Raw genomic sequence first — 14,213 nt, 5'->3', positions numbered from 1 at the left:
AGTTGTAAATGTTTGCTGACAATTTACTTATATGTTGCAGCAAATTATTTCAAACATTTATAGCTTCTCACGCTACTTTTGGTATGCTAATAGTCCTTAACTATGTTGTGTTGAATTTTTCATGCTTTCAAGGGGGAATGGAACAGCAGGTCATACGTTGAGGTAATGTATTTCACCTCAGCTACTTCGGCTTTTGATGTAGTTTTTTTTTTTTTTTTTTTTTTTTTTCATTGTGGCCAACTAGGGACGATGCGAAAATCTGCATCCCTTCTCGTCCCTTATTTTCCTTTTGTTCCAAAGTTCTTGCATTCTTTCTTCTTTGCGTCTCTTTTTTATTTCTACAGAGCAATTCACACCTGTTCCCTTAGTGCTTGTACCTTGCAATACTTCTAATTTTAATACATTCCTTCTAAAACCTTTCATTCCTTTTGCCATTTCTTTTATAAACTGCAATATTGTATCTGTTTGAACTTCTGAGGTCCATTTCGCTATGAATTTCTATACCAGATGCACGTGATGTGTACTTTCATTAGCCCATTGCCGTTCACTCTCGTCATATATCAAAAACTTGTCTTACTTTCAATATCGTTTGTCTTTTTTGTGTTCTGATGTGTTGTATTATGACTCTTATTTCAAAGCCTTCTGTGGTTCCTATTGGACTTAAACTTTTCTTTGTAACTATACTGTGTACTCTACTTTGTCTATTTTATTGTTGAATGTTAGGCACTCGCTTGCGTAGAACATTTCTCGTTTCACTGCTGTGTTGAATCTTTTATTATTGCTGTTATAAATTTTATTGCTGTAATAGTAGTACCAGTAATTGTTGTGGTAAGGAGAAATGAAGTTTTCCAGCCATCTAAAAGTGCTTACACGTCCTGTAAATACATCAATTTCACCTCCACTTTTGTTTTATGTTTGTTACTTCCTGATTCATTGTTCTTACGATACAAAATGGATTACGAGTGTATTCTATGGCCTTGTTTTCATATTATTACGTTTAATTCTTCCTTGTTCTTTACCTTTTCAGTGACTGGAGAAGAACACACTAAAGGTGCCATCGATGGATCTTAATGTAGCTTGACATTTATAAACATTTTGATATAAATGTTAATCTACATTCAGATCCGATGATGGCACCTTTAGTGTGTTGAAACTGGTTATCCAGTAAATACCTCGTAGAATTTACGCGATCTTGGCTTTTGAATTATTTCTACAACTGAGTGATCGCCCCACTACGCACTATGTGTTCACTGAAAAGAAGAAATGTGTTTGAAAGGCTGTCTCTCTTTTCCTTCTATACGTGTCCATCGTTTTGCATACTGCTTTTTCTCTTGATGCTCGGAATTTATCACTGTTGCTTTTTTAAAAGACATTTTAGATTACAGTTTTGTCTCTTCACTTAACTGATACTGTTCTTAAAATATCGAACATTCGATGTTTCGCAGTACGCAGTCTGAGAAGCTTTGCTGTATACAAAGAACAAAGAAAAGCTGTTTGGTTAGGATTTTCGGAAGTGATAAGTAGGTGTAGGCGTGAATGAGTACGGTACAAAACTGTTTGCAATTTATTTCGTACAAAAAGAGACTCTTGTCAGGCTTTCGGCACACGACACTGAGAATGAACGATTTGGAGTGATACGTCTGAGTTCAGTCAAATTCTCAAAGAAATAAATAAAGCGAATCCTGGCCATTTGCAGGCATAAAATAAACTTTTATTTCTATTTAAGATCTCATGTATGCTGAAGAACTTATTAAACAAGAACACTTTGTTCTGCACTTATGACAATATATTTTATTTCCATGTGTATACGTCAAGGACTCTGTACTTCACTCTTAGTTGTTCCAAAGCTAATTCGTCTCAGGGGAACGCAGAAAAATTCAAATTTGTAGTATTATGTTTGCGAAATGTTCGTATCACTCCTAATCCCAAATGGAGCGTGGAAGCGAAATATCGTCAGGGCATAAATATACTGTGTGGCTAAGTTGCAGTCAGAACATAATGAAAAAGATCACAGTTGGTACAGAAATTATTTTCAAAATATTTGCAATGATGAATCATCGTCAGACGTTGCAAGTTATAGTCAATAAATTAGGTGGGATTGCCGATGTCTTCGTACTGTGCTGTATCAAGTGTTCCCGTGATGGCGGTATAAACTTTGGGAGTTGATGGATGTGATGGTTTTCTACTGGTGAAATACGATCTGGAGGCTGTAAGGTCGCGGGATCGAATACTGGTAAGATGTCGGAATCTCTCAGTGCACGACAATACACGATACCACTATTTCCCAAAAAACCGAGTGCGAAAATACGATTTTTCAGGGGGTCGTATCTCGGATTGTATCGATCACATGGATAAGGGGTCAACTGATCTGCATAGTCCTTGCCCTGGTGACCATACTTATATCTATCGGACGAACGGGCATTACTATAGCTATTCTGCAGCATAGTGCCAAAATTTAAATATTACATACTTCCTCCAGCTGAGGAATATTAAACAACTCGGTGTGTTCTTTTGCACTGGCTGTGTTATAGGGTGGACCTCAGGCGGCTTATAAAAGCACCATTTGTTCAAGTACAAGTTGCAGTGATAGGCAATTCTATGATTTCTACTCATGGCATAGCGTCGAAATTCTTATCATATATTCTACATATGATATTCTCGAGGACCATCGACACTTTTCTCCATATCATTATGTTTTTTCCGAGATCCAGAGGTTCAAAGTTACCGTACTTCTGCACTTAAAACATGCACGTAATACCCGCTATGAGGTCTCAGAGTGGTTTTAAGTGACGGGTCCAAGGGTTCTAGAGACATGGCAAGGGTCCTGAGGCCGCCACCCTGTTTGTTTTCAGTCAGTAGAACTTTACAAAGCGTTGTCTGCATAACGCACACTTCACAGCTATGCAAATATTCCCACAGTGGTAGTGCAGTGACCACGGTGGATCCCATAACTCTAGTGAAACATGTTTGGGGATTAAATAAAAGAAAATCTGTGTTCATGGAAGGTGGGCATTTTTTACTTTCATTATACACTACTGGCTATTAAAATTGCTACACCACGAAGATGACGTGCTAGAGACGCGAAATTTAACCGACAGGAAGAAGATGCTGTGATGTGCAAATGATTAGCTTTTCAGAGCATTCACACAAGGCTGGCGCCGGTGGCGAAACCTACAACGTGCTGAAATTAGGAAAATTTCCAACTGATTTCTCATACACAAACAGCATTTGACCGGCGTTGCGTCGTGAAACGTTGTTGTGAAACATCGTGTAAGGAGGAGAAATGCGTACCATCACGTTTCCGACTTTGATAAAGGTCGGATTGTAGCCTATCGCGATTGCGGTTTATCGTATGGCGACATTGCTGCTCGCGTTGGTCGAGATCCATTGACTGTTATTAGAATATGGAATCGGTGGGTTCAGGAGGTTAACACGGAACGCCGTGCTGGATTCCAACGGCCTCGTATCACTAGCAGTCGAGATGACAGGCATCTTATCCGCACGGCTGTAACGGATCGTGCAGTCACGTCTCGATCCCCGAGTCAACAGATGGGGACGTTTGGAAGACAACAACCATCTGCACGAACAGTTCGACGACGTTTGCAGCAGCAAGCACTATCAGCTCGGAGACCATGGCCGCGGTTACCGTTGAAGCTGCATCACAGACAGTAGCACCTGCGATGGTGTACTCAAAGACGAGCCTGGGTGCAGGAATGGCAAAACGTCATTCTTCTGATGAATCCAGGTTCTGTTTACAGCGTCATGATGGTCGCATCCGTGTTTGGTGACATCGGGGTAAACGCACATTGGAAGCGTGTATTCGTCATCGTCATACTGGCGTATCAGCCGGCATGATGGTATAGGGTGCCATTGGTTACACGTGTCGGTCACCTCTTGTTCGCATTGATGGCACTTTGAACAGTGGACGTTACATATCAGATGTGTTACGACCCGTGGCTCTACCCTTCATTCGATCCCTGCGAAACCCTACATTTCAGCATGATAATGCACGACCGCATGTTGCACGTCATGTAGGGTCCTTTCTGGATACAGAATATGTTCGACTGCTGCCCTGGCCAGCACATTCTCCAGATCTCTTACGAATTGAAAACGTCTGGTCAATGGTGGCCGAGCAACTGCGTCGTCACAATACGCCAGTCACTACTCTTGATGAACTGTGGTATCGCGTTGAAGCTGCTTGGGCGGCTCTACCTGTACACGCCATCCAAGCTCTGTTTGACTCAATGCCCAGGGGTACTGATTTCTCAGGATCTATTCATCCAAATTGCGTGAAAATGTAATCACATGTCAGTTCTAGTATAATATATTTGCCCAATAAATACCCGTTTATCATCTGCATTTCCTCTTGGTGTTGCAATTTTAATGTCCAGTAGTGTATTTTCAACAAGCACCGGTAGATAGCTTAAAATTTCATTACGATAACCTCTAGTTTTCCTTTCTATGAAGAAGATGAGGACGGTGGGACATAATTGGTTAATAAAAGGTGGGTCTCGCTGTCCAGACGTGACAATTGGTACGGCGCTCCAGCCTAGGCTGCGGCCACGCACCAGTTGGGCACGACTCCAGGTAAGTGCTGCGGGCGGCGCTGAAAGCGTTTGCCGGCGCGTAACGACGTGCTTCTGTCCAGGCGCTGGCGACGGCCGGCCCCCCGGGAGCCGTGGGGGAGAAGGGCGAGCCGGGGCTGCCTGGAGCGGCTGGAGGCCAGGGCGAGCCCGGCCCCGCAGGTCCCAAGGGCGACCCGGGCCCTGCAGGCGCGCCCGGCGCCGCCGGACACCAGGTAGGCGCCGCCGCGCTCGTCTCGCGAGCTGACCTTGTGTAGGTAAACGTACCAGAAAATACTGAGGATGCTTCATTTTGTACACGTTTAGGGAACTGCTTTGAGGCAAGCAACTGTATTTCGAATTTATGGAATAATTTCAATTGCGTCATTCACGTTTTCCTGATATTTATCCGCACAAAGCGTTTCGGTGGCATATTGTCAACATCAGGTACACTACAGTTAATGTATATTATATTAATCTACTGTATGATGAGTGTTCTTTCCTGGCAGTGCCAGTGAGGTTATGTATGGCATTTTAACTCAGCGTGGACTCATTAATAGATTGCAGTTTTCTCAGTACGACTGAAGGACGTGAGTGAGACGTGCCACCATTTTAATGACTATTACTATTATTGTTATTCTAAAAAGGCTGATAGATCACGAAAATAATCATTAGATGTTGAGGGAATACCATAATTTTCATTACATGTTTCGGGTGTGGCTCAATCAAATGACTTGCTAAATTAATAACACATTACATTACAAATGTGAACACATTCAGAAGCGTATTTTTAGAGCACAAACCAAATTTCATAATTTTTTAGAGAAATACGTACCACACTGCAATACGAGTACAAACCTATGACAGACAAGTCTTTGAACATGCAAGACATGAAATTATTGTGTTCACGTAAGGACAGAAATACCGATATGACATACAGACAGTTAGCAGACGAATAAATATTGCGGCTCTCGGCTCCACGTAAATAAAATGGCGTGCGCTATGCTGCACCACGAATGAGTAAAGGTGGGTATTTTGGAAATTCCTGTAAGTTTAAAGCAGCCATGTCCTCAAGGTAGTAGTTAAAGGACCGATTGGCACATGGGACGGCAGGCACGGGCGATGATAAAATGTAAATGTCGGGGGACTAGGGCCTCCCGTCGGGTAGACCGTTCGCCGGGCTCAAGTCTTTCGATCCGACACCCACTTCGGCGACTTGCGCGTCGATGCGGATGAAATGATGATGATTAGGACAACACAACACCCAGTCCCTAAGTGGAGAAAATCTCCCACCCAGCCGGGAATCGAACACGGGCCCTTAGGATTGACATTCTGTCGCGCTGACCACTCAGCTGCCGGGGGCGGACACGGGCGATCTCGATATTTTTCAAACCGTTGTGCCTCTATGAATACGTTCCTGTATGTGTTCACATTTGCAATATAATGTGTTATCAATTTAGCAGCTCATTTGACACCGTGCCACAAGCAAAACGTGTTCTGAAAGTAAAGGACTTTCATTAACGTTTAGTGCCTACTTTTACAAAGTATGAGCTTTTGTAAAATCATAACAAAAAGTTGTAATGTGTGCCTTAAGTGAGCTGTATGTCGAAATCATATCGCGAGTGTATTTACTTACAGTTTTTGGTGGAATGTATGTCTCTCACACAGAGCACAAAAATAAAGACATCATATTTCGGTATCACGTTCACATTTAGCGTTCTAAATCGCTCCATACACCCTTAACTGCTTAGATAAACGAATTTCAGTTGACAATATAGTAGAAACAATGAAGATCGAATCTTTTTTATACAAGCATATTTATGATATAGTACAAAGTAAATTCTACCATTAGTCGGTAATTTTTAGCTACACAGAAACGTGAAGCCTTTCTTTTTATTCACTTTCACTACAGACAAAAAAAACTACAAGTCACACACTAACGCAACATGAACACATGAACAGATTAACACACACAACCTATCATATCAAAACAATGTGTACTGCAGAAAAAACCGTCTATGTTAGAGAGACTGCAAGAGAATTACGAAGTAGATAAGATGAAAACATAAGTGCTTACCACACTAGTAATCCTCTTAAATGGATAACAGCTGCCAACGTAAAGGGCACTAGCAACACCTTCCATGACATCGCAGATGATCTTTAGGTATTACATGAGAATGGGTAAAGGACACCATATGCACTTCTATCAAGAAGTAGAAATTATTATTCATGGCACAATACATTGGAACAGGTTGCTAAACGATAAGTTATAACGGACCAACCTAAATTTCTTCAAACATTTCTCCAAAGTGGAATGCCTGTTTCAATAATAATAAAAAGAGATGTCTTGACATTACTGTATAAAGTAAAATTATCAAATAATCATATCAATGAGTTCGTACTGTGACATAAAAGTGCGTTTATTCAAAAGATTGTCTTCATAGTCTCTACTACCTTTACGGCTGCATTAAGTTCATCTTAGCACGTAAGAGTCTCTGGACTGCTGTAAACATCTAGATGTAAAAGTGTTAACGGAGTAGAGTGTATTCATTTCTGTGCTCTGAGTTGCACTCAGATAAATTTCCAGCAAAAATATAAGTAAATACGCTAGCAAAATGATACAAACATACGACTCAGTTAAGGTACACACTAAAGTAAATGTATCTTTCTGTGGAGGGTTAACCTTACTGACACCCCCACAAATAATACTCATTATTCTTTGCATTAATGCAATGTACAAAGTACAAGTAACGTGTGTGCCTGATGGCAGTACGCTGTCGATAAGTCTTGAGTCAATAGCTGTTACTAAAAGTTACTGATGCAGTTAAAACTATTTCATATCTGTGCAAAATTAGCCTCATCGAATGTTTAGTCTACATGTGTTTTGGTAGAATCGGCAGTCCTTTATTTTGTAGGAAAGTTGATTGAAGAATGTTACCAGAATTATTCATGACTGTAAGGAATACAGAGGGTAGATACATATCAGTTTACTGAGCACCTCTGAAGGCTCTTAACTCACGTTATAGGTGTTCAACATTGGCACCGTGAGCGGCGCGGCAAATATGTGTGTGAAATTCACTGAAGCCACAGACACGATGGGGCTGGGAACGAGCGAGAGCGGCCCAGCCCATTTCCAAAACCTGTTCGCTGTGTTGCCTATCTGCGGGCGCGGTTGCTTCTATGTGACGTAGCGGGCCGGGGGATGTCTCCACGTTCTGACACTCCTGCACCGTAGTGCAAGTACGCCAAAGCGTGTTACTAGGAATCAAAAGTTGGAGACACTGTCTGTCCAGTGACGTATGTTCTTTTTCTACACGCCTTGTACGTTTGGGTGCGGGTATTTTTCGAAACCCCATAGGTAGCCTAGTTACAAATAACAGCGTATTAAATTTTGATTTAAGAATAAAGTGCAGCAAAGTTTTAGAAGGGTTAAGTATTGCTTTTGGTGTGAAACATACGAGTAAAACAAGTGTTTGCGAGTGGTATAAGCGTTGTGCTGAGCGGCCTGGATGCCTCATCACATCGACAACCAATAAAATCGCGGATTACGTGAAAGAAATGATTGTGAACGATCACCATCAGAGAAATCGCTGATGGTGCTGTCAGATCAGGTAACTGTTGTCATGAGGTTTTTGGGCAGTTAGGGCATGGAACCTAGGGCAGTAAAATATGTTCCGAAATGTGATACGATGGAAGATCAGTCGTCACTGTGCAAACATTTTGGGTCGCCACGACCGAAGAAAGCTCAGAAAATGCGGCCAATGTGAAGGTTATGCTGTCTGCGTTCTATGATTTTAACGGCACTGATCACCGTGAGTTCTCGCCAAATGGCGAAACGATCGATAAGAAGCACTACCTACAAGTTCAACGGAGTTAACATGAAGCAGTCCGTTCGTCTGTGGCGATGTATGTTACAACATTTGCACTACGAGAATGGAGCTGCTCACACTCCGTCGCTAGTTCGTGAATTTTGACCAAAACTCAGAACGTAATGATTATCCCGCCCTCCGTATTCGTCAGACACAGCACCACGTGACTCTTTTCAGTCCTAAAAAAATAAAGAAAACCTTGAATGGCTGTCGTTTTGCAAGTGTAGAATAGATAAAGACGCGTCGCTGAGAGAGCAAGAAGCTATACTAAAGATCAGTTTGCAGAATTGTTTCGTGGATTGGAAAATCTCTGGCATAAGTGTGTGATAAGTAATGGCGACTCTCTTGAAGAGCGGAACATTAATATAGACGAATAAAAAGTATTATTTCGAAGAAAAGAAATCGAAAAAAATTTCTCGTTATGTTTTCAATAGACTTTATGTGCGATTTGTAAGCCCCACAGTAATACGACACTTTGTGGGGTTGTGGGATGTACTTTGTTAAGCACACTTTAGGCAAACTGTTTACCTAATGAGAGATTTGTTATACTTCCAGTTTGTGGTACTAATTTACTTTAATTGCACTCCTGGGAATTGAAATAAGAACACCGTGAATTCATTGTCCGAGGAAGGGGAAACTTTATTGACACATTCCTGGGGTCAGATACATCACATGATCACACTGACAGAACCACAGGCACATAGACACAGGCAACAGAGCATGCACAATGTCGGCACTGGTACAGTGTATATCCACCTTTCGCAGCAATGCAGGCTGCTATTCTCCCATGGAGACGATCGTAGAGATGCTGGATGTAGTCCTGTGGAACGGCTTGCCATGCCATTTCCACCTGGCGCCTCAGTTGGACCAACGTTCGTGCTGGACGTGCAGACCGCGTGAGACGACGCTTCATCCAGTCCCAAACATGCTCAATGGGGGACAGATCCGGAGATCTTGCTGGCCAGGGTAGTTGACGTACACCTTCTAGAGCACGTTGGGTGGCACGGGATACATGCGGACGTGCATTGTCCTGTTGGAACAGCACGTTCCCTTGCCGGTCTAGGAATGGTAGAACGATGGGTTCGATGACGGTTTGGATGTACCGTGCACTATTCAGTATCCCCTCGACGATCACCAGTGGTGTACGGCCAGTGTAGGAGATCGCTCCCCACACCATGATGCCGGGTGTTGGCCCTGTGTGCCTCGGTCGTATGCAGTCCTGATTGTGGCGCTCACCTGCACGGCGCCAAACACGCATACGACCATCATTGGCACCAAGGCAGAAGCGACTCTCATCGCTGAAGACGACACGTCTCCATTCGTCCCTCCATTCACGCCTGTCGCGACACCACTGGAGGCGGGCTGCACGATGTTGGGGCGTGAGCGGAAGACGGCCTAACGGTGTGCGGGACCGTAGCCCAGCTTCATGGAGACGGTTGCGAATGGTCCTCGCCGATACCCCAGGAGCAACAGTGTCCCTAATTTGCTGGGAAGTGGCGGTGCGGTCCCCTACGGCACTGCGTAGGATCCTACGGTCTTGGCGTGCATCCGTGCGTCGCTGCGTCCGGTCCCAGGTCGACGGGCACGTGCACCTTCCGCCGACCACTGGCGACATCGATGTACTGTGGAGACCTCACGCCCCACGTGTTGAGCAATTCGGCGGTACGTCCACCCGGCCTCCCACATGCCCACTATTCGCCCTCGCTCAAAGTTCGTCAACTGCACATACGGTTCACGTCCACGCTGTCGCGGCATGCTACCAGTGTTAAAGACTGCGATGGAGCTCCGTATGCCACGGCAAACTGGCTGACACTGACGGCGGCGGTGCACAAATGCTGCGCAGCTAGCGCCATTCGACGGCCAACACCGCGGTTCCTGGTGTGTCCGCTGTGCCGTGCGTGTGATCATTGCTTGTACAGCCCTCTCGCAGTGTCCGGAGCAAGTATGGTGGGTCTGACACACCGGTGTCAATGTGTTCTTTTTTCCATTTCCAGGAGTGTATATCTATTAGTTACACACAGTTCCCTTAAGTGCAACAGATACACACTCTGCCAGCTCCCTGGAGAGTTTCGGCAAGTGGTCACGCGCACTTCCGTGACACCCGTGTGGTTTGTCCGGCAGGGTCCTCCGGGTCTGCCGGGAGTCCCTGGACCGAAGGGCAGCCAAGGGCCTCCGGGACTAGATGGCGCGCCCGGCGTGCCCGGAACCGACGGCAGGGACGGCGACAAGGGCCTCAAAGGTAAGTTGCTTATCCCTCCTTAACACAGTGCACTCGTAATCTGTCTAGGACGTGTGCCGGCTGAAGGCAAGGGAAATGACTGAAACCGATGCATCCTTTCTGTAACACTACTGTCCGTGTCCCTTCAGGTAGAACATGGAAAGTACTGTTTCATGTGGTTCGTGTAAAGGGAAGTACAGGCGCTTAGTGTAGAGCGAAATTTACGTTGACAGTGAGGCCTGTTTCAGTATGTGAATTATGTCTAGTCAAATTTCGCACCACCCGCATAAGAGTGACAGTGGTAGTGCCACTATGAGGATACAAATCAAGCTTGCTTTAAATAAACTCTGTTTATTTATTTAATCGTATGGTGATTTTATACAATATACATATACAGATATAAGGCAAATGATTTTACATATGATATAAGACAAGATTAAACCTTAAAGTCCGTGTTTTTCAACCAGTTAATTAAGCTGGGTGTGAGAGTGAACAAGTCATCGGGAATTCCAGGGTATGAAGGAAGCGGGCAGCGTTGGACTACATGTTCAATTGTCTGCTCTTCTTGATTACATTCACACATTGGTGAACTGATCCAACCCCATTTGTACCTGAAGTAGCTACAACAACCATGTCCAGTCATTAACCTGTTGAGGCGGCACCAAAGTTTCCTCGGTAGGTGAAAACCCTCTGGCTTCTTTGTGGGATGAAGGTGATGGGCTCATTTAGATCAAAAACATCCGCGATGAGTTATCCTGCAGTAACACTTGCTGGTCTTCTTGATCGCAATCGTTGCTGTGGCGGATGACAGAATTCTTGTTGCAGTGGTAGAGAAGGTGATGCCGAGATTTTCTTGGCCTCCCTCGGTAGAGCTTGTTTCCGCCTTAAGTGAGGTGGAGGGATGTGACTCAGTACAGGTAACCAGTGGCATCATGGGGTTGATTTGATGGAACTAGTAATGCAGCGCATTGTGTCGTTAAGTTTTGTGTCTGTCTTCTTAACACGTACACTTTCCAACCAGACAGGTGCACAGTACTCGGCAGCAGAGTACACAAGACTGATGCCAGTTAAACGCAGACAGTCAGCAGAGGTTCCCCAGGTGGTACCACTGAGCTTATGTAGTATGTTGTTCGTTGCAGCAACTTTATGAGAAAGCCTGCTGATGTGCTCTTTGTAGCTCAGGGTTCTATCTAGAGTGATTCCGAGATATTTTGGGAAAGGATTGTACCTCAACGTTTGTCCATTGAGCAGAGCTCTTGGTTTGTAGTTCACAGCATGATTCGCTGGATGGAAACAAGAGACTTCAGTTTTTGATGTGCTTTGGGTCAATCTCCAGGTCTTAAAGAAAGTTGACATCTTCTCCAGGTCCTCCGTAAGAATTCATTCACCATCTTCGAAATTACTGCTCTGTGCTGCCAGTGCGATGTCATCAGCATAGATGAATTAAGTTGATATTGTGGTTGGTAAATTATTAATGTATAAATTGAACAGGTCCCTGTGGTAGTCCATTATTTAGTTTCCGTTTGTGGCTTTTAGAGCTGCCTAGAAACACTTCAAATTGCCCTCCACTAAGCATGCTGGATATTAGATCCACAATTTCTCGACTTGGTACAACTTGCAGCAGCTTGTAGATCGCTCCCTGTCGCCAGACAGTGTCCTGCGCGGCTGTAACGTCGATGAAGACAGCTGTTGATTTCAGATGGCCTTGAAAACCTGCTTCAGTATGGCTAGTTAGGGCAAGAACGTGGTCGGTGCAGCTGCGTCCTTGTCTGAAGCCAGCTTGTTCAGGAGGGGTAGCAGCCTCGACGAACGGTGCTATTCTGGTTAGGAGGACTCGATCCAAAAGTTTGAATGTACAACTGAGCAGTGCTATAGGGCGGTAGCTTTCAGGGATGTCTTCAGGCTTGCCAGGTTTGAGAGTGGCTATAACTTTCGACAGTTTGAATTGTCTGGGAAGTTTGTCCTCATTGAGTATGTAAGTGAAGAGCGAAGTGAGCCAGCGTATGCAGTGTGGGCCCATGTTCTTAATAAATTAATTGTAGATGTTGTCGGGGCCAGCAGCCTTACCGACGTTCAGTTGCTTGACAGCACTTTCTACTTCCGCTATGGAGAACGGCCTGGAAAGCAGCTCGTTTCTTGGGGCACTGCGCTTGAGGTTATAAAGTTTACATTTTACTGCTCTGGTATGATTCTTGTCTCTCTTTGCCCTTGTGAGGTCTGCGATCCGGTTGGCAATGAGGTCGGGACTCAATTTAGGATACGGCTTATTGAGGTGTTGCTTGCCATAAACTATGTAACACTCGTGGATGATAGTTACCTTTGAGATGGACATGGTGGGTTGACATGCCTTTAGAGCGCCAAAGACGACATTATCAGCTCCTCACTGATTTTGAACAATGTCGTGCAATAGAGCTATGATAATCTGGATGTTCGTTTTGCGATTCTGCAAAACGAGTTGGCGGGACTGTAGCCCCTGTACATGTTTTGTGGTCGGGAGAACGTGCGGCCACAAAAACACCGTGCTCCAGGCGGCCACGTAGCACTACCAAGATGGAAGACCATCATGTTCGTCATATGGCTCTGGCGCGTGGTACTGCATTACTGCATCTGTAGCAACAATTTGAGCACCACTTGGCACTGCAGTGACACAACGAACTCTTAGAAATCGGTTACTTGAAGAACTTCTCCGAACCAAATCTCTGTGGTTTAGGGTCCTCATTTCATGCAGATCTCACTCATGATGTTCTCCTGCCTTATCATCATTTCATTCATTTTTCAAACCTTCTGTTTCTTTGCACTGGTTTTCTCAGTGTGTCCATAATTTCTTTCAGTGCAGTTGATATCTACAAGCCTTAGATATGTATGAGATGTTTTAGTATTTTTACAGGTGAAAACAGAAATATTTTTAATATACGTTAATAAAAACAGAGTAGATGCTTCATTTGGTTTACTAACATAATATATCTCACGTTTTACCTAATATCATGAGTTCAATCGTATTGTTGTAAACTGAACTACCTATTTTCAGTCTGCTTCTGGGAAAATATGCTGTTAAATCCATAATGTTCCTTATTCCTAAGGATTTTCTAGATTTTGGATAAATCGAGCACTATGCGTTCATGTGAAGAGTGCCACTAAATTGAAAAGAAGGGTTATATTCATGTTGTAATTTTGAAGTTTTATGTCTGATTGCACTACATTGTTTTGCACTACATTGCGTTTGCTGTGACGAAATCACCTGTTTTATTTCTGCAGTCTCAAGATGCCCATCATGGTAGATGAACCTGGCTTATGTCCTTCTACTCAAGTATTCGTCCTCTATTTGTCTATTCTTTCTGTAGCAGGTGTCCACAAGTCGTGGTCTACTCATCAGCGTTGCTACCAAGATTGCAGGCTACCAGTTTCGAATTATGGCCAAGCCGGTGATTTCCTTCACTCGTGGACTACGTATTTGTGTTGCCCTAATCATTCCATCTCCTCTTCATCAACAGGCAACACGCCAGCGTGGTGATAAATAGGAAGAGTTGCCTCGGCTGGCTGAACAGTACCAGATGGAACATCCCA

At 44.0% G+C, this 14,213-nt stretch overlaps 1 protein-coding gene across 1 annotated transcript in view; it reads left to right on the top strand.

Moving 5' to 3' along the window:
- Positions 1-14,213, top strand: part of LOC126251399 (collagen alpha-1(III) chain-like) — a 409,906-nt gene that overhangs the window by 317,876 nt on the left and 77,817 nt on the right. Inside the window, exons 9-10 of the mRNA XM_049951802.1 lie at positions 4,649-4,798; positions 10,553-10,670. Of these exons, the coding sequence (XP_049807759.1) occupies positions 4,649-4,798; positions 10,553-10,670 (268 nt within the window). The remainder of the gene's footprint in view (positions 1-4,648; positions 4,799-10,552; positions 10,671-14,213) is intronic.

Source organism: Schistocerca nitens, chromosome 4 (assembly GCF_023898315.1).
Source record: "Schistocerca nitens isolate TAMUIC-IGC-003100 chromosome 4, iqSchNite1.1, whole genome shotgun sequence".
NCBI classification, from domain to species: Eukaryota; Metazoa; Arthropoda; class Insecta; order Orthoptera; family Acrididae; genus Schistocerca; species Schistocerca nitens.
This window is presented reverse-complemented; position numbering and strand designations above follow the sequence as displayed.